We start from the raw sequence: 22,485 nt of genomic DNA on the forward strand, positions 1-22,485 counted from the left end.
GATTCAGATCCAAATTATACAATGTGAAGAGACCTGCGGGGCTGGAATAGAACCAAACTTTTCGGCTGAAACCCCATAGACCTTATTCATGCTAGCGCCATCTTTGATTTTTAATGGGAATGACAACAAAGCTGTGAGGCATAGACTTACCATCTCTTCAATGGGCTGAACTGCAGTTTAAAGTGTTTTTGGATCGTTCTGCGGACAAAACATTGATAAAATATCTGTCCAAGGACATTCAGTATACAAAGAACTCCAGACAACATGAGTTGTGGAAAATCGAATGTGATTTAGGAGCTTTATACAGCTTTATACCATTCGTGCCATTGAAGAGATGGTAAGCCAATCCCTAACAGCTTTGTTGTCATTCCCATTAAAAATCAAAGATGGTGCTAGCGTGAATAAGGTCTATTGAGGGATAGACGATGAGGGTTTCAGCTATCTGTCAGTATTTGTCATGACTGTGATGACGGCTGCTGTAAATCTAAGCGGAGAGTGAAGAGCCCTGACGAACGCCGAGGGATGTGATTGAGCGCATCATCATATAATACTCCTAAGACACAGTCTCTTTCGGGGTGCCATGATGGTAATGGGCAAAAAAAATGCCATGACAGAGTTGAGAGATAGGATGTTGTACAATCTCATTTCACTTTCTCGATAACCATTACACACATAAAGACACACACACACACACACACACACTCTGAGGTGTTAAATAGCTGAGCTTACATTCTTGTTTAAAAGTGAAGTACTCTGTGAGATGCCGACACTCGTGGTTGCCTCTGAGGAGGAAGAGGGTGGTCGGGTGGTTGATCTTCAGGGCCCACAGGTAGAGCACACACTGCAGATGCAAAGAGAAATTTCAAATATGAAATGTAGAACATCAATACCAGGAATGGGAATTTAACAATTATGGTTCTGATTCCACTTAACAGTGATATTAGTAAATAATTTGTTAAAAAAAAAAAAAAAAAACAATGACTGGACCTAACTAAAAAATTCCTACTTTTGGTAACATACTGAGTTTTTTTTTCAAATGTACTTCTTTAAAACTATGTAATGAATGTGAATCTTAACCTACAAGTTGTCATAGGAACAGTCATTAATTGCACTAACAAGCCTTAAAGGGTCATGAAACCCCCAGTTTCTGCACAGTTCAATTCTTACCAGTTCAGTTACCAACCCAAATGAATACACACAATCAAGTAAACAGAATGAGATCAATGTGATTAAGGCTCGAAAAGAATGTGTGTTCTGCAAATATAAAACACACACAATCTTGATTAACATGATCATAACTAGCATTATGATGGCGCCGCGGATGGCTGCCTCGGTGTGGAGTGCTCCTATTGTTTTGTTGTTTTTGTTTGTTTGTCCTGTGTTTAGTAATCTTTTTCCAGTCAGTTTTACCAGAGACAAACTGCTGAACATTCGACAGCATATACCAGACAATCTTTTCCTGGTTTTTGAATATTCAGACGTTTTGCTGGACATTTTAGTTGGAGGCGCAACTCTGCTGTTCAAGTCGCAGGCGAGGGAGATGAGCCGGTGCGCTGGTCAAACTCCGTCGGCGTGGATTTCGAACAGCTCTGCAGAGTATTCATCTAGCAAATCTCCGCTCTCTTCCTAACAAAACGGACGAACAACATCTCCTCACCCGCACAAACAAGGACTTTTCAACCTCTGCTGCCTTGTGCTTCACAGAAACCTGGCTGAGTGAAGCCATACCGGACAGTGTGTTACATCTGCCGGGCTTTCAGCTGTTCAGAGAGGATCGCATCACGGAGTTAACAGGGAAAACGAGAGGCGGTGGAACATGCTTTTACATCAATGAAAGTTGGTGAACAGATGTAACAACGTTAAAGAGGATGTGCTGTCCTAATTTGGAAGCGCTCTTTTAACTGTAAGCCTTTCTACTTGCTGCGGGAGTTTTCCTCGTTTATTCTGGTGAGTGTTTATATTGCGCCAAATGCGTGTGAACACAGCGCTGCAACAGCTGGCTGATCAAATCACAGGCACAGAACAACAATACCTGGACTCAGTTATTATTATTCTTGGGGATTTTAACAAAACAAATCTCACACGTGAACTGCCCAAATATAAACAGTACATTACATGCCCCACCAGAGACAGGAACATACTGGATCATTTTTACACAACAATAAAGGATGCATATCGCTCTGTCCCTAGAGCAGCTTTGGGACTCTCTGATCACTGTCTGGTTCAACTTCTTCCAACCTACAGGCAGAAATTAAAATCAACCAAGCCAGTAATAAAGACTGTAAAGAGATGAACCAACGAAGCACACCTGGAACTACATTCCTGCTTTGACTGCACTGATTGGAGTGTTTCTGAGGCTGCAGCCACAGACCTGGATGAGCTCACAGATACTGTTACATCATATATCTGTTTCTGTGAGGATATGAGCATTCCTACTAGGACTTATTTAAAGTTCAACAACGACAAACCGTGGTTTACAGCAGAGCTCAGGCAGCTTCGTCAGGCCAAAGAGGATGCTTACAGGGGTGGGTATAAAGTCTTGTACAATCAGAACAGGAACACACTGAACAAGGAAATCAGAGTGGCTAAAAGAAGATACTCTGAGAAGCTGGAAAACAAGTTTTCAGCTAATGACCCTGCATCAGTGTGGAGTGGCATGAAACAACTCACAAATTACAGGACTCCTACCCTCAACCCTGTGGTGGACCAACAACTGGCTGATGGCCTGAATGTGTTCTACTGCAGATTTGAAAGGCCCAATCTCACACCCCACACCCACTCTGACCTTAAATTCACACAAACACCAACACCTCCTGCAACCCCCCCTCCTCCTACTCAACCTGCACTTAAGATCTGTGAAGATTATGTGAGCCGGGTCTTTCGGAAACAAAAGACGAGGAAAGCTTCAGGCCCAGCTGGCGTCTCACCAGCGTGTCTTCGATCCTGTGCTAACCAGCTGGCCCCCATCTTCACACAGATCTTCAATAGATCACTGGAGCAGTGTGAAGTCCCATGCTGCTTCAAACGCTCAATCATTATTCCTGTCCCAAAGAAACCAAAAATCACAGGACTTAATGACTACAGACCTGTCGCCCTGACGTCTGTGGTCATGAAATCATTTGAGAGACTGGTGTTGGCCCACCTGAAGAACATCACTGGACCCTTTCTAGATCCCCTTCAATTTGCTGAATTACATTTGACTGCAAATCATATCATATCCTGCAACATCTGGACAGACCAGGGACATATGAAGGATCCTTTTTGTGGACTTCAGCTGGCTTTCTACACCATCATCTCAGCTATACTCCAGAATAAATTACACCAACTCTCTGTTTCCATGTCTATCTGTCAGTGGATTACCAGCTTTCTGATGGACTGGCAGCAGCTTGTGAGACAGGGGAAACTCACTTCTAGCACCTGCCCCCCAGGGATGTGTGCTCTCCCCATTACTCTTCTACCCCTACACCAATGACTGCATCGCCAAGGACCCCTCTGTCAAGCTCCTGAAGTTTGCAGACGACACCACTGTCATCGGCCTCATCTGAGATAATGATGAGTCTGCATACAGAAGGGAGGTTGAACAGCTGGCTGTCTGGTGCAGTCAAAACAACCTTGAGCTGAACACGCTCAAAACGGTGGAGATTATTGTGGACTTTAGGAGGAACACCCCAACACTGACCCCCCTCACCATTCTAAACAGCACTGTGGCAGCAGTGGAGTCATTCAGGTTCCTGGGCACTACCATCTCACAGGACCTGAAGTGGGAGACACACATTGACTCCATTGTGAAAAAGGCCCAGCAGAGGTTGTACTTCCTTTGTCAGCTGAGGAAGTTCAACCTGCCACAGGCACTGCTGATACAGTTCTACTCAGCAGTCACTGAGTCTGTCCTCTGCACTTCAATAACTGTCTGGTTTGGTTCAGCTACGAAATCAGACATCAGAAGACTACAAAGGACAGTTCAGACTGCTGAGAGGATTATTGGTTGCCCCCTGCCCCTCCCCTTCAAGAACTATACACTTCCAGAGTGAGGAAAAAGGCTGGAATAATCACTCTGGACCCCACTCACCCTGCCCACTACCTTTTTGAACTGCTGCCTTCTGGCTGACGCTTCAGAGCTCTGAGCACCAGAACCGTCAGGCACAGGAACAGTTTTTTCCCTCAGGCTATCCATCTCATGAACAGTTAAATTGCCCCATTGAGCAATAACGATGTTCAATACACAGTTTAGTCTTTTTTTATATTTATCCAACACATCCAACCTCTTCTGCCATTTCATTCCTCTGAGAGAAAAAAAAACAACAAAAAAAAAACATTTGCAATGTACATAACAGATTTGTATTTGACCTGTACATAACAGATAACAGATTGTATTAGATTTGCACTACCTATGTGTATGTATGTATGTTTGTGTCTGTACGTATGTGTATAATAATTTTTTTTTTTTTATTATTATCTATGTCTTGCTGCTGTTTTTGTATTGTTTTTTGTATTGTTGTACACTGGAAGCTCCTGTCACCAAGACAAATTCCTTGTATGTGTAAGTATACTTGGCAATAAAGCTGATTCTGATACAGTGGCATGGAAAAGTTTGGGCACCCCTGACCAAAATTTCTGTTGCTGTGAATAGTTAAGTGGGTAGAAGATGAATTGATCTCCAAAAGGCATAAAGTTAAAGATGAAACATTCTTTTCAACATTTTAAGCAAGATAAGTGTATTATTTTTGTTTTGCACAATTTTAGAGTGAAACAAAAGGAAAGGAGCACCATGTAAAAGTTTGGGCACCCCAAGAGATTTTAGCTCTCAGATAACTTTTACCAAGGTCTCAGGCCTTAATTAGCTTGTTAGGGCTATGGCTTGTTCACAATCATTGTTTGGAAAGGCCAGGTGATGCAAATTTCAAAGCTTTACAAATACTCTGACTCCTCAAACCTTGTCCCAACAATCAGCAGCCATGGGCTCCTCTAAGCAGCTGCCTAGCACTCTGAAAATTAAAATAATTGATGCCCACAAAGCAGGAGAATGCTATAAGAAGATAGCAAAGCGTTTTCAGGTAGCCGTTTCCTCAGTTTGTAATGTAATTAAGAAATGGTAGTTAACAGGAATGGTCGAGGTCAAGTTGAGGTCTGGAAGACCAAGAAAACTTTCAGAGAGAACTGCTCGTAGGATTGCTAGAAAGGCAAATCAAAACCCCTGTTTGACTGCAATGGACCTTAAGGAAGATTTAGCAGACTCTGGAGTAGTGGTGCACTGTTCTATTGTGCAGCATTACCTGCACAAATATGACCTTCATGGAAGAGTCATGAGAAGAAAACCTTTTCTGCATCCTCACCACAAAATTCAGCGTCAGAAGTTTGCAAATAAACATCTAAACAAGCCTGATGCATTCTGGAAACAAGTCCTGTGGACTGATGAAGTTAAAAGCTAACTTTTTGGCCACAATGAGCAAAATGTATGCTTGGAGAAAAAAGGGAGCAGAATTTCATGAAAAGAACACCTCTCCAACTGTTAAGCACAGGGGTGGATCGATCATGCTTTGGGCTTGTGTTGCATCTAGCGGCATGGGGAACATTTCAGTGGTAGAAGGAAGAATGGATTAAATTAAATACCAGCAAATTCTGGAAGCAAACATCACACCATCTGTAAAAAAGCTGAGGATGAAAAGAGGATGGCTTCTACTACAGTATAACAATCCTAAACACACCTCAAAATCCACAATGGACGACCTCAAGAGGCGCAAGCTGAAGGTTTTGCCATGGCCCTCACAGTCCCCCGACCCAAACATCGAAAATCTGTGGATAAACCTCAAAAGAGCAGTGCATGCAAGACAGCCCAAGAATCACAGAACTAGAAGCCTTTTGCAAGGAAGAATGGGTGAAAATCACCCAAACAAGAATTGAAAGACTCTTAGCTGGCCACGAAAAGCGTTTACAAGCTGTGATACTTGCCAAAGGGGGTGTTAAGAAATACTGACCATGCAGGGTGCCCAAACTTTTGCTTCGGGCCCTTTTCCTTTTTTGTTTTTTTGAAAAAAAAAAAAAATATTAAAGAAATGTGTCATCTTTAACTTTATTCTTTATTAACTTGAATCGCTTAACTATTCACAGCAACAGAAATTTTGCATGCCACTGTACTGAATTACCCCAAAATGATATGCTGGAAGGCCACAACACAACAGGTTTTTAGGTTTAAGAGGATTATACCTCCATTCTCTTGCTTTTCTATTAAAAGGAGTGTTAACCCACAAATGAAATTTCAGCCATCATTTACTCAACCTCACGTCTCTCCATACCTTTATTGCATATCTGTGGAACACAAAAGTAGATATTTTGAGGAATGTTCACACTACTCTTTTTTTTAAATTTTTTTTTCTTTTTTTTTTTTTTTTATAAAATCCAAGAAAATGGGCACATACTCAAGCTAGAAAAGACACAAAAAAGCACCATAAAATTAGCCAATATGACTTATGTACTATATTCAAAGTCTTCTGAAGCTACAGCTTTTCTTGAGGAACAGACCAATTTTTAAGTTGTTATCCCCTCCCCCTTTTTGTAGCTTTACGTTGTCCATCCCTATTTACTTTCATTGTATAGAAGAGCAGTGTGGTCATTCTGAAAATCATTGATTGAAAGGACACGAGGGAGAGAAAATGATGGCAGAATAATGAATGGATTTCATTTTTGGTGAAAACTTCTATTAAGAATCTTAAGGAAGTGAATGTCATGTACTCCAAAAATGCTGAACCACTAACACACCAGAGCAGGCAAAGCACACTTTGGTGCATTGGTAAGACAAAACTATGATTGTGATCTTTTCACATTCACTTCTGATATCACCTCTCAAGCCAAAACCTCCCAATCTGACATGTCAGACCGGGAATTTCCGGAGCGAAACAAAACTGTCTGAAGTGATCAAATGGTCTGAAGTTGCTTTAAATCTGGACCTGCCAGTCAAGCTTCTCAAATACTCCCTCAGTGCACTCCATTAGCTCATCTTCAATATCCCATTAAACACCCACCAGGCTTTACAGTTCACACCTGGTTAGGTTAACCACAGAATCCAGCTACATATCAGCAGACAGGAATTGCACTGTTAATCAGCACAATAAACATTTCTCTCTCCTTTCTCACAGAAAGGATATGCTGCATTTAGGTCACAGTTATCTGTAAAGAGGCCAAACAGCAGTGCCCGTTTCATCAACCCGCTGGAAGTCCTGAGGCAGAAGCTTTACGCTGAAAGAAATACAAAAATGAAGCATTCTCCACACAGTTCTGCGTTCAGCATTGCGTATTAGGGCGGGGCTAAGTCTGCTGGTATAACCTATGGAAGCGTTTGATGACTGCAGTGCCCCAGTCAAAGGGCATTAGCAGGTGGTGTGGCGGATGACTGAAGTTCAGTCCTTTGTGGTCTGTGATGTCCAGGGAGGGAGTAGGAACTCGGCGTGGCTTTTGTTGTGAAACACACACAGACTGTTTTTCAGTGTGTCTCAGGTGGCTTGCAGTCCCTGGACCCTCAGCTGTGTTTGATGGTATTGAGCAGCGGTGTGTCCGCTCTCTTATACCAGCTCTTTTAACTATGACATTTCTCTCGCCCCTGAACTTTGCAACCAAAGCTCGACACAGAGGTGGAAGCTTTTTGAGAACTTGCACTCGCTGGTCCATTCAGAACAAAATCAGACATCAAGGCCAATGCCATAAAAGCTGCCGGCTGACAAACCGTCATACAAATTGTCATATTTCTTAAGGTGTAATTGTGCTTTATAAACCTTGTCTTTTTACATATTTAACCTCAAATATATAAATCAAATAATAAAATAGGGATATATGATTTACTTAAGGCTTTAAAACTATATGAATGACATGAAAATAATGTTTTAAATATCAAAATATTTAGAAATACTTCAAATATGTCTATTTTTTTGGTCTACATTAGTTTTGGTCAGTTTTACTTTTACACTTGTTTTTTGATATTTTAGTTTTTAAAAAATATATAAAATATATATTTTTATTATATTTACATTATATAATACTATTTTATATTATGCAATAGTAAAATATTTCTGTCATAATGTCTACACTTTTAAATATTATTTTAATGCTCTTTGATTAAACCTAGGAGCCCTTATTTCTCATGAAGCAAAACCTTTGAGATTTCCTTTCATCATTTTATCACAAATAAAGAATGCATCTCCTCTGCATCACTACGTGTCATTAACACTGCGTGTATGAACCCGTTATGACCAGGAATATTTGCCATTACACGGTTGTTTAAAGTGAAATTTAAGCGCTTTGCTTTCACTATCAAAGTTTATATTTGTTCCTTTATATTTTAAATAGGATTTAAAAAGGATTTTGGCGCAAGCCTCTGCTGACAAAGTGTCCCTCAGAGCGCTTGAGAAGCGCTTCAGATGCTCTTCTGGACAGGAGCTGCTCTGGTTGACAACCATGGTGCAGCTCAGTGATGCTCGGAGTTAAACTGAATGACACACAAACAGCTGATGGCATTTACACTGGTGGCCAAAAGTTTGGAATAATGTACAGATTTTGCTATTTCGGAAGGAAATTGGTACTTAAATTCACCAACGTGTCATTCAACTGATCACAAAGTATAGTCAGGACATTACTGATGTAAAAAAACACCACCATCACTATTTAGTCATTTATCAAATCTAGACAGGCCCCATTTCCAGCAGCCATCACTCCAACACCTTATCCTTGAGTAATCATGCTAAATTGCTAATTTGGTACTAGTAAATCACTTGCCATTATATCAAACACCGTTGAAAGCTATTTGGTTCGTTAAATGAAGCTAAACATTATCTTTGTGTTTGTTTTTGAGTTGCCACAGTATGCTATAGACTGGCATGTCTTAAGGTCAATATTAGGTCAAAAATGCCAAAAAAGAAATCGCTTTCTCTAGAAACTCAGTCAATCATTGTTTTGAGGAATGAAGGCTATACAATGCTTGAAATTGCCAAAAAATTGAAGATTTCATACAAGTGTGTACACTACAGTCTTCAAAGACAAAGAACTGACTCTAACAAGGACAGAAAGAGATGTGGAAGGCCAGATGTACAACTAAAGAGGATAAGTACATCAGAGTCTCTAGTTTGAGAAATAGATGCCTCACATGTCCTCATCTGACAACTTCATTGAATTCTACCCACTTAACACCAGTTTCATGTACAACAGTAAAGAGAAGACTCAGGGGTGCAGGCCTCATGGGAAGAATTGCAAAGAAAAACCACTTTTGAAGCAAAAACAAAAAGAAAAGGTTAAAGTGGGCAAAGAAACAGACACTGGACAACAGATAACTGGAAAAGAGTGTTATGGATCTTAATCCCATTGAGCTTTTGTGGGATCAGCTAGACTGTAAGGTGCGTGAGAAGTGCCCAACAAGACAGACACATCTATGGCAAGTGCTACAGGAAGTGTGGTGTGAAATGTCACCTGAGTATCTGGACAAACTGACAGCTAGAATGCCAAGGATCTGCAAAGCTGTCATTGCTGCATGTGGAGGATTTTTTGATGAGAACTCTTTGAAGTAGTTTTAGTTCAAATTGTAATAGTAATTTTTCACATTATTAATGTCCTGACTATACATTGTGATCTTTGGTGAATAAAAGTACCAATTTCTTTCCATAAGAGCAAAATCTGTATATTATTCCAAACTTTTGGCCGCCAGTGTATATTTTAGCTTAAAATTCCCTTATTTGGGCATTAAAATGTGATTGGAATTTAAAGTGCACAATAAAATCGCAGTCATCTCAAATAACTGTGGTTAGAGCAAATAACAGGGATCAGATGGTTATTTAATAATCGTGACAGGCCTAACTACTATATAGGTAGGCTAAAGTTTGTCAACACAAACTTTGATGATGGCTTGACAAAGGCAGGCCTGACAGTTTAACATCTTGTTCTGCTTTTAGCACTGGCACTGTCCACATAATGAAACTGCATCCGAATTGTCCAGTAATCATTAGCTGATTCTTCGAAAAACCTGTGTCAACTGCACCAAAGTTCCAACAAGCTAGCCTGCCGCAGCAGTCCCTCATCAGTCCCATGTATCATGTATTTGGATTTCAGTTAATAGTTAAGACTTGATGTGCTTCTGTGGTATTTATAATCTGCCTTACAAAGGACGCAAAGTTCTTTATTTTTGTCGAGTCCCATCTGGGTTTGTTTTGTAAGAAGTCCTATCTTCATCACTTAATCATTGACACAGAATCACTGTTGTGTGTGTTTTTGTGTACGTCAGTGTAATGTCCCCGGACACATTGCAAAGGTTCCGCCCAACTGCAACCAGCGTTGTGCAAAATTCAGAATTTCAGAATTAACTCCCTTTCAATTCATGAGTTGGAATTTTAATTTGAATTGGCCACACCCCACAGGAAGCTGAATTGGAATGACAGGAAGTGGAATTTACTCAATTGCAATTCAATGATTTTCAACATAGTCACTATACAATTTCAATAGTCTAAGACTTTATTATTTATTATTACATTATTATTTTTGACCAAGCATTCCTATTTATTCCCATAATAGGTAGAATTATAATTTTTTAATTTATAGACATAACATTTCTCTCTCTCTAAAAACAAACAAAATAAAAAAATAAAAACTACAACAACAAAAAACAATCAAAATATTTTGTTTTTGCTGTACAGCACCAGAAATGGTTCACCACGTTGTTTTCAGATAGTTTCGTAAAAATACATTCAAAATATGAATCTATTGATTGTTTAATATACTGAGCAAATAAGAGCATTCTTGGAAAGAGTTCCTCCACTATGGTCCATCAAATGAAAATGTTTTAAATATAGTGAAATAAATGAAATACAAATTTCTATAGGTGGCATTTTAAACATTATTACATTTTATTATATTTATTATTATTAAAACTATAAAAGTGATGTTTGTACAACAAAGGAAATAAGTTTACATTGCTTTTGTAAGTTGAGTTTATCTGCTTCATTTTAAGTAACTTAAAATGTCAACCTGCTATGTGCATATGCATTTTACTTAATTTAAATATGTAATTGTTAAATAAGTAACTAAGAAAACAACTTAAACTCTGTCAACTTAGTCCAAGACAACTGATTCCTTTATTTACAGGATTATTAAACCATCACTATTCTAAGCATCTCATGTACATTTCTAAACATATATGTACTGGAGAGTGATGTGCTTGCTGTCTTAAACCAATAATATCACATTTTTACTTACATGAACACTTGAGTAAAAAAATAAGATGCAGTATTTTAAAATAGCACATACAGACTTTGATACTTGGTACATAAAATATGCTTACAAATTGATAAATTTATTAGAGAAACAAACTCATCCTGACGTCGCAAAACAGCAAGTTACCTACCATGACAAGATCGATAACAACAAGTAAATAAAACCATGCAAATGGCCAAATGATGCAACAATATTATTCATGCCCCAGTGCATGCTGGGAAGAGGGTACATTTTGTGTATGCCAATTTGAAATCAAATAAATGCATTAATCCAACTCCCTGCTGTGCTTGTTGGTTCGACTTTAAAATAATCTAAGCATGTTCTAATATAAAAGCTGCACTGAGATGCATTACTTGTGCTGAAAAATCAGCAAAGGAAATCTTTCAATGTTTTTTCAGCATTGCTTGATTTAAGAATTTTTTTTTTTACAATGTAATGTTTCTGGAAATAATCCATTTGTTATGCATATGATAACGTTTCATGTTATACTGAAAAATCTAATGATTATTAAAAAACAAAACTTGAAAACAGTCATATGAAATTCTTTGAATTTCTCAGTTCAAATTCAATCCAAATTCAGGAATTGAATTGGAATTCTTCATTCAATTCTGAATGGTGCACAACCCTGATTGCAACCAGTGTTTACGACTCACACGAAGCTGAATAAAATGTCAATCTATTGTCAAAATTGGTAAATGCATTAATTGAGTTTACAAAAACAAATTACGAATTAAACGTTTAAAATTATTCGCATGCATTAACACGTTATTTTGAAAGCTCTAGTTTACATCCATACAATGCAAGTCAATGGTGTCCAAAACTTCAGATTCTGAGCTTCAAAAAGGACATAAAGGCAGCATAAATGTAATTACACCTCCTTGCGCATGACGCATCCGCAGTGTGTACAGTGCTCTGTGCATTGTGTCAAGCATGAGCAAGTGTAATCGAGCTTCAAATCATGATGGCGCCAATGAGACTGCTGATGTCAAGATTTATAATAAAATAAAGCTGCAAGCAGCGATTACCGGGTTCAAGCCGCTTAGGGCCTTTAAGTGCATACAAATTAACAACTGGATAACATAAGACAAGTACTGTTGTACAAAGTTCCCTGTATGTCATGATAACGGACTGGTATTATCACAGAATGTGATGTTTTGCTGATGAATGTAGGAAATTTTTGGATGCCATGATGAAACTTATCAGAATGAAAGTCTGGTCATTATGTTGTGTTACATGAAACTTGGATGTGGGATATTTCTACATGATATCTATGATGTTTTATCATAAAGGCATTTCATTGCATGATGGTCATAACATTATATACTATAGCCACAAGCGGCAATCACCAAGGGGGCTAAGCACAAATGGATCTTATTCAAATAGCGTCATATTTGGTTTTTGACGGGATGAAAATGAGGGTGTGAGGGACAAACTAACAGTTTCTTCAAAGGGTTGTGCTGTTGTTTAAAGTATTTTGGATCATTTTGTGGACAAAACATTGAAAAAAGATTCTTTCCAAAAATAAATAAATAAACAAATCAGTAGACCAAATAAAAGGCCAAATAAAAGAAAATATTTAAGGCCACTTTCGCAAAAAATAAATAAAACATTTAATAATTAATTAGCAGGTAAATACAAAACTACTGAGTCTATTTGGATGTCTCTGAACATGTTTTTTTATATTTTATTGTGCATTTATAAAATAATATAATACAACATTAAAACTCTAAGTGAATTCATTATGAATGCATGTAGCCTAAAGTATGTAGCCTATATTGTGACCCTTCTCTTTAGTCACTTGTTTTCCAGCAAGACATGACACAATTGACCTTATTCACAGTAGCGCCATGTTTGATTTTTAATGGGAATGGTAACGAGGCTGTGAGGGATAAATTTACCATCTCTTCAATGGCATGCATGGTATAATTCTGTAAAAAAAGTTTTTTGTCTACTAAGTGCTCTTGAAAAGATATTTTTGCCTGCGGAAAGATTATAATAAATAAAGAGTTACATTTTGGTCTGTTTCTCACCCAAAACCTATCCCTTGGCAGGGTTCCTACAGCTAAAGGCAAGTCAGATTTAAGACTTTAAGACTTTTTTAATGCCACTCAGAATGAAATTTAAGACCAACTTTACAATAACCAAATTTGAAGAAAAAAAACAACATCATTTACTTAGGGTTAGGGACAATTTTGCCCAAATGTTTATTGTAACAAAGCATGCCTTTTTTTGGTCCAGTTAAAAAGTTAGATGATCTACTTCAAATGCTGAAAAAAATGTAACACTTTCTAGAGTGGAACACATGGAAAACATTAACATAAAACAACATAATCATGAATCATCAGTAAAAAGGCACAATTGGCTGAGAACTATAATTCTCGTATTCATTATGTGCTTTAATGGCGGTATGCATATTCAAAATACACAACTAAAAAGCCAATAATAATGTGTCACTTAAATGTGTCAGAATAAGTCTCCAACTCCCTCATTTGACTTTTATGATTGGTGTTTTGTCACTGTGTTCAGACGCCACAGTACCTCTGCTTTCAGTGTAGTTGTACACCCGAATGTTTTCCGGAGATCTGTTGCTGCTTGCCCTGGTGCTGGTATCGGAGATGGGGGTGGAGGCATGGTGGAGACGAGGGTAGAACAGAACTGGGAAATACCTGCTGTCTGTTGGTGGGCTGACTTGGAAGTTTTGTGTTTCTCACTTTGCACGTGGGATTCCACAGCCTTGATTCCCATCGTGCCGAGTTTGGAACAATTCCTGCATAAAATACACCATGCCTCGTACAGAGCATGTGAGCAAAGCGGAGCGGTATGACACTCCTCTCAATAACCCACTCCAGGCGTGTGCGCTCCGCTCAGCCGCTCACGGCCCAAGCGGACACTCCGCTCAAGTACCGCTCACGCTCAATGGTAAAAAAGCGTTCACTCAAATCCCGCTCCGACATTAAACGTCTCTGTAGTATACTTGGTTCCAAGCACGTACACGGGGTAGCAAGCAACTGCCCCTTTGCCCACATGAGCTGAGGTTCCCCTCTGGGTGAAATATAGACTATAGGTCGACATTTATTAAATTATCAAATGATTAGTAATGTACACATCTGAAATTATGTGACTGTATTGTTGTGTTTTTGTATATAAAATCTCGCTGTTTATTTTGGACTGGTTTACAACGGCTGTTAGATAATCGGGTCTACCAGACATTCCTTATCATTTGTAATCAGTCAAATATTTCTCTGTTAGCACATACAGTATGTCATTGAACATCTTCAAATAATGCCTTAAATTTCTGTTCTAAATGACCTTTATTTAAACAAGTCATCAAACACGCCTCTACACGTGATAAAACATATGTGCGTTGGCACGGAAACCCGCATACGCACAAATTTGCGCTTTTCAGTTTAAACTGGACCTGAGTGATACAACCGACCCAGAAAACCACAATCTTTTCAACTTTAAAGTTTGTACGAGTCGTTTATCGCAATAATGAAAACATGGACTGATACCAGGAAAAAATACTGCAGGAAAAAGTTACATTCATAATTGTTTTTCAGTTGTGTCCAAGGAATGATTATACTGTAGATTTGATACATTAATAGGTTTCTGATTTAATGCTATCAGACTTTGGGTCTGTAAATTAAAATGAGCAATTTCTCATCCTTATTTTGTGTTCAGTTTTAAAGGGTGTATTAAGTTATCCAGAAAAGAGCAGTGAATGTTTTTCTCTTTTTCAGTGTTGTTGCTTTAATAATATTCCCTACAATTTTATATGTACAAATCATATGCAATCTAAAGGACTGTGGTTATTTATATAATAATTATTATATTAGTAGATACCATGTGCCCCCTTTGTTTTTTTCTTGATATTTTTAAAGCAGCATAAAGTGAATCTGGACTTTATATGTGTCAAACGATCATGTCTTGTGCTTGCACTCTTTTTATGTACAGCAAGGTTTAATCATGGATTTAACAAATAAAAAATATTTGTCCTGCATAAAGTGAGATTTTGTCCAATATATATATTAGATAAAATCATGTGTACTGATCCTACAACAAATAAAAATTATTTAATTCACAAATTACACTGCCTTTGTTTAAGAAAAGTTTTTTTTTTCTAATGTACAATCATTTATGGCTTTTTCTCTTGTTATCTGCAACCACTAATCTAGAGTAAATAAAATCTTTACATTTCACTTATCGTTAAGGTGTGGATTTGGCTTAGGGATACTGACCAGCAGTTATGTGCCACTTTATCCTGAAGCAGAAATCGAAAGCAACAAGCGGTCGATTAAGTGAGATAATTCCGCTATGAAATTCTCTATGCGAGAGCAGAAATCTTTACCAATTAAATGCTCAATTGTACAATGGAGGCATGAAAGCAAAATGCTCCACCTGCAAATTAGGACACACTGATCTGCAAGATCATACATGTTTATTGGTTTTGATGCAGGGTTTTTTTTGTGTGCGTGTTCGCCTGGATTCAAGGAAATATGCTTTGCCAATATACAGTATTATTAATCTTACATTTTCAATTGAGGGTGCTCTTATGTTTGCGACCCCCCTACTAACTCACCTTTTGCTGCACCATCATGTAGCACATCCTCGTGCTCTCTGGCAATGTGACGAGTACAATTCCAAAAGGAATATTTGCTAATTCTCACGGTCTCGCCACACTCCCTTTCAATTTCCTCGCTCTTAACTTTTATTTATACTTTGCATTTATTTAGGCTATAAGGTTTGCAACTTCACTAAAACAAAGTTTGAGCTCCATAACCTCAAGCTTATTGCTTATTTCGCAGATTCCCAAACCAGCATATCACAAAGCACATTCTGGGTTGAGCGAGCGGCACTGAGCGGCCTAAGCGGAATCTTCAAAAAAGCGCTCGCCACTCAGGTGGAATTATCACCGCTCCACTCAACGATCCGCTCTCGCTCCGCTCACATGCTCTGGCCTCGTATACATTGCCTGGTACCGGTTTCAGCCATGCCACAAAATCTTGGTTGAATAGCCAATTTTCATTGAATTTGCACATCCCCATGTCATTGCTAGATAGCAGACAGTGCATCTGCTCTGAGCATCCCGGCTGCAAACAAAATATGAGTGTTGTTGGTTCCGCTATCCTGATATGCGTGGCGTTAATGTGAGAGGCATTCAGTAAATTATTAAAAAAAAAAAAAAAAAAAAAAAATAGATGTTACCAATTATTTTGAGATTTTAAATTGCATTGCCAGGAAACAAATGATTCATAAAATCTTACTTCCCATGTATTAGCATTTTTAAGATTTTTTAAAGATTGATTTAAGACATTTTAATACCAATTAAGGCCTTATTTTTAGATTAATGAATTCAATGCCTTTTAAGACTTTAAGGATCCGCAGGAACCCTGCTTGGCTTCAGAAGACATGGATTAAACAACTCGAGTAAAGATTACCTTTATACTACCTTGATGTCCTTTTTGGAGCTTGGAAGTTTTGGACCCCATTGACTTACAATGTATGGATCATACATCTATGAAACTATCTTTGTGTTCACCAGAATAAAGTCATATGCGTTTGAGCCGGAATAAGGGTAAGTTAATGATTAGAGAATTAATTTTTTGGTGAATTATTCCTTTTAAAAAATTGGACATACAGACAAACATATAGATGTTGTGCCATTTATCAGCAGCACAGCTGTGATTTGGCCATAGGCCACAATGCACGCATACTCTGGTTTTGAACTAAGGTAAATGGTAAAACACAACACTCACCTCAATACTAAAATAGCCTCGATCCACGTAGTCTCCCAAAAATAGATAGCGTGTGTTGTGCGGGGAACCCCCCACCTCAAAGAGCTTCATCAGGTCGAAGAACTGCCCATGAACATCTCCACACACTGCAGATGGAGACAAAATACAGGAGAAGAAACACTTAAAGAGCCCATATTATGCTAATTTACAGGTTCATGATTTTATTTTGGGGGTGTACTAGAATAGGTTTACATGCTTTAGTTCAAAAAACATTATTTTTCTCATACTGTACAATTCAGCTAAACCCATTTTCATCTGGCTCAAACGCTCTGATTTATGTCCTCTCTCTTTAAAGCCCCCCTTTCCTAAAAGCCCAGTCTGCTCGGATTCGTCAGCTGGCCTATTCTGTTGTGATTGGTCAACCGCGTAGAGCGTGTGTCGGAAATGTAACGCCCCTTACCATAACTGAGTTTCAGGCTTCCTTAACAGCTGTAAACACTATTGTAACTATGGCTTCGGTTTTTGCCATACCAGTTTGAGTCCGATAATGAAAGTTTGGAAGAATAAGTTGATCGACTCGAACCACCTTCGCAAGCATGACTTGAGCAGGACATTTCATAGTGGTAAGTTTTACTTTTGTAGCTTTCTTACAAGTACACTGTTGATTATTGTGAACCTAACAAAGCTTTAAGTAAAAGACACATAGTGCATCTAAATTAGTCATCTTTTGCTGGAATGGGTGTAGCCGAACTTTTACTCGCCAGAGCTATGAACGAAGAACAGAGGCTTACTCCCGGTTAGTAAGCAAGTTAACTGTGGACTACTGTGGACAGTGGCCGTAACATTACAGTTTGTAATTATATAATTATATAAGACTCTTGAGATTTTGTTACACAGTTTTAGGTAAAAGCCGGCCCACAGCTGAATAGTAAACCCTTACCAAAACAATAACATTACACAGCAAGTTAGCCGAGCACTACCGTGGATTGCAAAAGTACCGTTTGTAAAAATAAATCCATCTCCACACTTGATCACTATTCATGAAAGTATGAACGACAAACAATCTGCATAATTCTACACAATTGTAGGTAAAAGTGGGCCCGTAGCTGATTAGCAAAACTATTTCAACACAATAACATTAGCTAGCAGGTTAGCAGAGGCCTACAGCTGTGCACTGGGTGTACACCGTAGCTACAACACAAAACTCTGCATTTAAACCCTCAGTAGCAGATAAATCCACAAATAATCAAGCATACTTACAGGTTGTGATCCTGAAGCACCAGATTGTCCCAACAAAGTGGGAATTGCACCATCTTTCAGGAGTAACCGTCTTGAAAATCCGGCATTGGCGACAACCCAACTCATCCTGGCCTCTGCTATAACTACATTTGTTTGAGGGTGGGCCAAAGTAGCCCTTAGGCGGGCATTATGCAAATGTGTTACATAGTGACGTAGATACTTTACAGAAGAAATGGCTGGACTACAATCCAGCCGTTACTTGTAGTTCTTGAGCAGCGTTGTCTGTGGGAGAGAATAACTCCCTTTTGCATGAACTTTGTGCTTTGTAACTTTTCAGACCTTTACATGCACAAACAGCTACATTACACACTAAAGGAAAGGTAAAATCCCCAAAAGCATAATAGGGCCTCTTTAAGATTGTAGAAGCAACAAAGTGAAATCACATCAACAGCGGACATCACTGGAAGGATGTGGCCGAGCTAACATCAGTTCCTCCAAAATATTTACAAGGTGAAACATCGTAGACAGAAATGAAGAAATATCAGATAGTGTCTATTGGGAGTGGGATGCTTCTTCTGGTCAAAGAACAAGGACATCTCTTAATGCAGATAGAAATGTAGTAGAAATGGTAAACGTAGTAGCACAAGAGGGTGCACAAACACTAAAACCAATAAACGGAAGTGCACAAATACTACACTCACTCAAAACTGCACAGTAAAATCTATCGATAGTGGCCACCACAGACAGGATGTGGCCCAACCAACACCACTTCCTCTTAAACCTTCACAAGGTAAAAAGTTGTAGGAAATACAAACGGACAAAAAGGCAGAAAGTTATCCACACCGCAATTCCACAAACAATGACTTTTAATGTGTCTTAAGTTTTCTCTTGGGTTAGGGTAGTGTGTGTTATGAAAAACATAGGAGTGTGCTGGGGGGGGGGAGGCCGGGGGTAGATGGATGTGGATACACATGCCCATTTATATCCACACACCTGTTTGTGTGTTTGCTCAAGTGTATGGCGAGTGTTGGGGGTTTCCTGTGGCCTCCCCTGGGGAATTAAAAGCATGCAGATGTGGGGGTGTGTGTGTGAGAGTGATCCCTAGGACAACTGCTTCTCTGACCTTTATAGAGCAAGCACATTAGGTGTTGTGGAAGACTAGATCTGTATGAAAATAATCACGCTCTTCTCACTGGTTTGAGGATTATGTCAGGGTCGAGCATAATCTAAAAGATTAAGGATGATATCAGAGACACCAGATCAAGTAACTAATGAACCTTGAAGGTAATTTCATGTATCTGTCTGAGGTAACGTTCTTCAAGAGAAGTCCTCTTGTTGGTACATTTTAACTGTATTTAGGGCTGGGAAATATATTAAGTATTCAGGACAAACATTAAGTGCATTTACAGGTACACCAATATGCTAATAACTACCAAAAAACACATTATTCCAAAAATTCAACAAAGCAAGAAAAACACATTAACAGACTTGAGACATCAATCATTGGTTTGTTCTCTGCTTTGCACATCAAAACGTAAACATGTACACGTACAACACTTGCATACATTGGATATGTCAGTAAGAATACAGATAAAAGTGTTTATACGTAACACGAAATCGGGGTAATGGGCAAAAACCTACCTGTGCCAATCGTTTTTTTGCCTAAACCATTCATCACCTTAAAAAGAAAAACTGTTCAAGAAGTTTACATAACCTTACATGTTGTCAGCTTAAGCATAATTAAAGGGATAGTTCACCCAAAAATGAAAATTCTCTCATCATTTACTCACCCTTATGCCATCCCAGATGTTCACGACTTTCTTTCTTCAGCAGAAAAACAAATTATGATTTTTAGGATATATTCTCTGAAGGTCCATAAGTCCACAAGTGAATGGGTGCCAAAATTTTGACGCTCCAAAAGTACATAAAGGCATCACAGTAATCCATACATCACCAGTGATTAAATCTATATCTTCTGACGTGATATAACAGGTGTGGGTGAGAAACAGATCAATATTTAAATCCTTTTTTGGTAAAAATTCTTCTCCCTGCCCGGTAGGGGGTGATATGCATGAAGAATGTGAATCACCAAAAACACAAGAAGAATTGGAAAGTGAAAGTGGAGGATTATAGTAAAAAAGGACTTGATCTGTTTCTCACCCACATTTTTCATATCACTTCTGAAGATATAGATTTAAACACTGGAGTCATATGGATTACTTTTATGCTACCTTTATGTGTTTTTCTGAGCTTCAAAATTTTGGCACCCATTCATTTGCATTGTATGGACCAAAAGAGCTGAGAAATTCTTCTGAAAATCTTTGAGTTCAGCAGAAAGAAAGAAAGTCATACACATCTGGGGTGGCATGAGGGTGAGTAAATGATGAGAATTTTCATTTTTGGGTGAACTATTCCTTTAAGCATAATCAGTGTAAGGTCATGCATGTAAACATGCCCATTGTGAATTTCACAATGATTTGAATGCACTTTCTATTAGCATTAACATTTCCTAAAGGCCATGTCATTAGACTAATTCCAGAATCCCTGCTTATAAGCACTAAGAGATGTTTTACTAACTTCAATGCTAGAAACAGTGATAGAGTTAAGTTCGGTTCATTTACATGAATCAGTTCAAAATGTTTCAAACCACTGATTCAAAACATTAATTATCATTGAAAAATGCATGGCACTTTTATAAATTAAAATGTTATAGTAAAATGTATGTCGAGTAAATATTTATTTCTACATATTGTTGAAGTTGTGCATATAAATGAAATTATAAAATATATTTCTCCCTTGTGTTCTATAGTGAAACACATGCCTTATTTACATCAACTAGATTTGTACTTGGTTAAAATGGGCCAAATAAATGTTTACCTCTGATTGAAAAATCAATTAATTTCAGAGCAAATCACCTTGATATTAAGCCTAAATCGTCAAAAGGCAGAACATATCTGATTTTTTTGTTATAACAGCCAGCCATAGCCATATCAAACCCTAAAAACCAACATAACACTTTCAACTGGCAATTTAACACTCTCTGATCATCGGTCTTGTTTTTAATATATATCGACAACCAGCATCACTGAAATCAGGTGTGTAGTACCATTGGCACTGGACATCATACTTGTCTGTTGTTGTAGAGCATTAGGTGTAGCAAACTTGTCTTAACACTGTGAGAACCACATCTTAGATGTAGATTTCGCACTAATCATGAATCACGACATGATGAGTCAACAAATGAAACATGGCATGAAACAGCCTACCTGTGATAGGGGCCTCCACCTCAAGCATGCACTTCTCATGGCGGAGGATGTTGGCGCCATCATTGATGATGCGTAGGGCCACGTCCTCCTCTAGACGGCCCTCCTTCACCAAGTGGCTCTTAAGGAGCTCGACTTTGGGCTTGCCATCCTCGTACAGCTCTTTCATGGTGAGCCGTGTCGTGGGAGGGTACGGCACAGCTGCGGGAAACAGGAGAAGATTCAAATCTATTCTCTTGTTAGTCACAGGAAAACCCTACTAGCAAACATTTAATATGTTAGAAAAATACCTGATTCAAACAAGAAGTCATCACACTGAGTTTTTACACAGTCTGACTATGCAAATGGATTATAGCATCATACCTTTAAAGTACAGAGCAACTCGGTGTATACATTCATATTGTTCAAATCACACAGCTTTTATAGCTACCCGATAAAGCATTACATTCACGACCATGCAGTGAGCAGTGAGCCAATTAAAACATAGTGTAGTCTTAGGGTCTATGATAGCATCTGCTGACTAAAGTGTCTCCAGTAAAGGAAGTACGATGACTCCACAGATTCACCATGAAAGCCAGATGGTTAGTACTAAAACTGTAGAAGCAAAAGCAATGCAAATTAAATTTGCTATGATGTTCCTCTAAACATAAATAGTTCACCTCATGATTTTCACAGCACTTATCTGAACTTGATTTTAACATTTTCTGAAGAAAATGTGAGTGGCGCTCACCCATGCAGAACTCGTGGCCACAATATAAGGGTGTTCTGTGTTTTTGCCAGGACATTGCTATGCAGTTGCTAATGTGTTCTGAGTGGTTGTTGGTGTGCTGCTATGTTCTTGCTAGGTGGTCTATGAGATTTTATCACGTTCGCCTATTAGCCAAAAATGTTACGTCCGACCACTTGGAATAGCATGCATTGTTCAAATCTTTAACCCTAAGCAATAATCAGTGCGTTTGAATGCAATTAAAAATGCATGATTTCAGTCTGAATGATTTTTTTAT

General features: G+C 38.4%; 1 protein-coding gene across 2 annotated transcripts in view; it reads right to left on the reverse strand.

The window, feature by feature from the left end:
* LOC127432238 (serine/threonine-protein phosphatase 2B catalytic subunit gamma isoform-like) overlaps positions 1 to 22,485 on the reverse strand; it is a 61,729-nt gene that overhangs the window by 20,042 nt on the left and 19,202 nt on the right. For both annotated transcript variants that reach the window (XM_051683155.1, XM_051683154.1), the window contains exons 2-4: positions 21,485 to 21,682; positions 17,001 to 17,125; positions 730 to 841 (exon numbers count right to left, since the gene is read on the reverse strand). In XM_051683155.1, coding sequence (XP_051539115.1) covers positions 730 to 841; positions 17,001 to 17,125; positions 21,485 to 21,682 — 435 coding nt within the window. The remainder of the gene's footprint in view (positions 1 to 729; positions 842 to 17,000; positions 17,126 to 21,484; positions 21,683 to 22,485) is intronic.

Source organism: Myxocyprinus asiaticus, chromosome 42 (genome assembly GCF_019703515.2).
Source record: "Myxocyprinus asiaticus isolate MX2 ecotype Aquarium Trade chromosome 42, UBuf_Myxa_2, whole genome shotgun sequence".
Taxonomy (NCBI): domain Eukaryota; kingdom Metazoa; phylum Chordata; class Actinopteri; order Cypriniformes; family Catostomidae; genus Myxocyprinus; species Myxocyprinus asiaticus.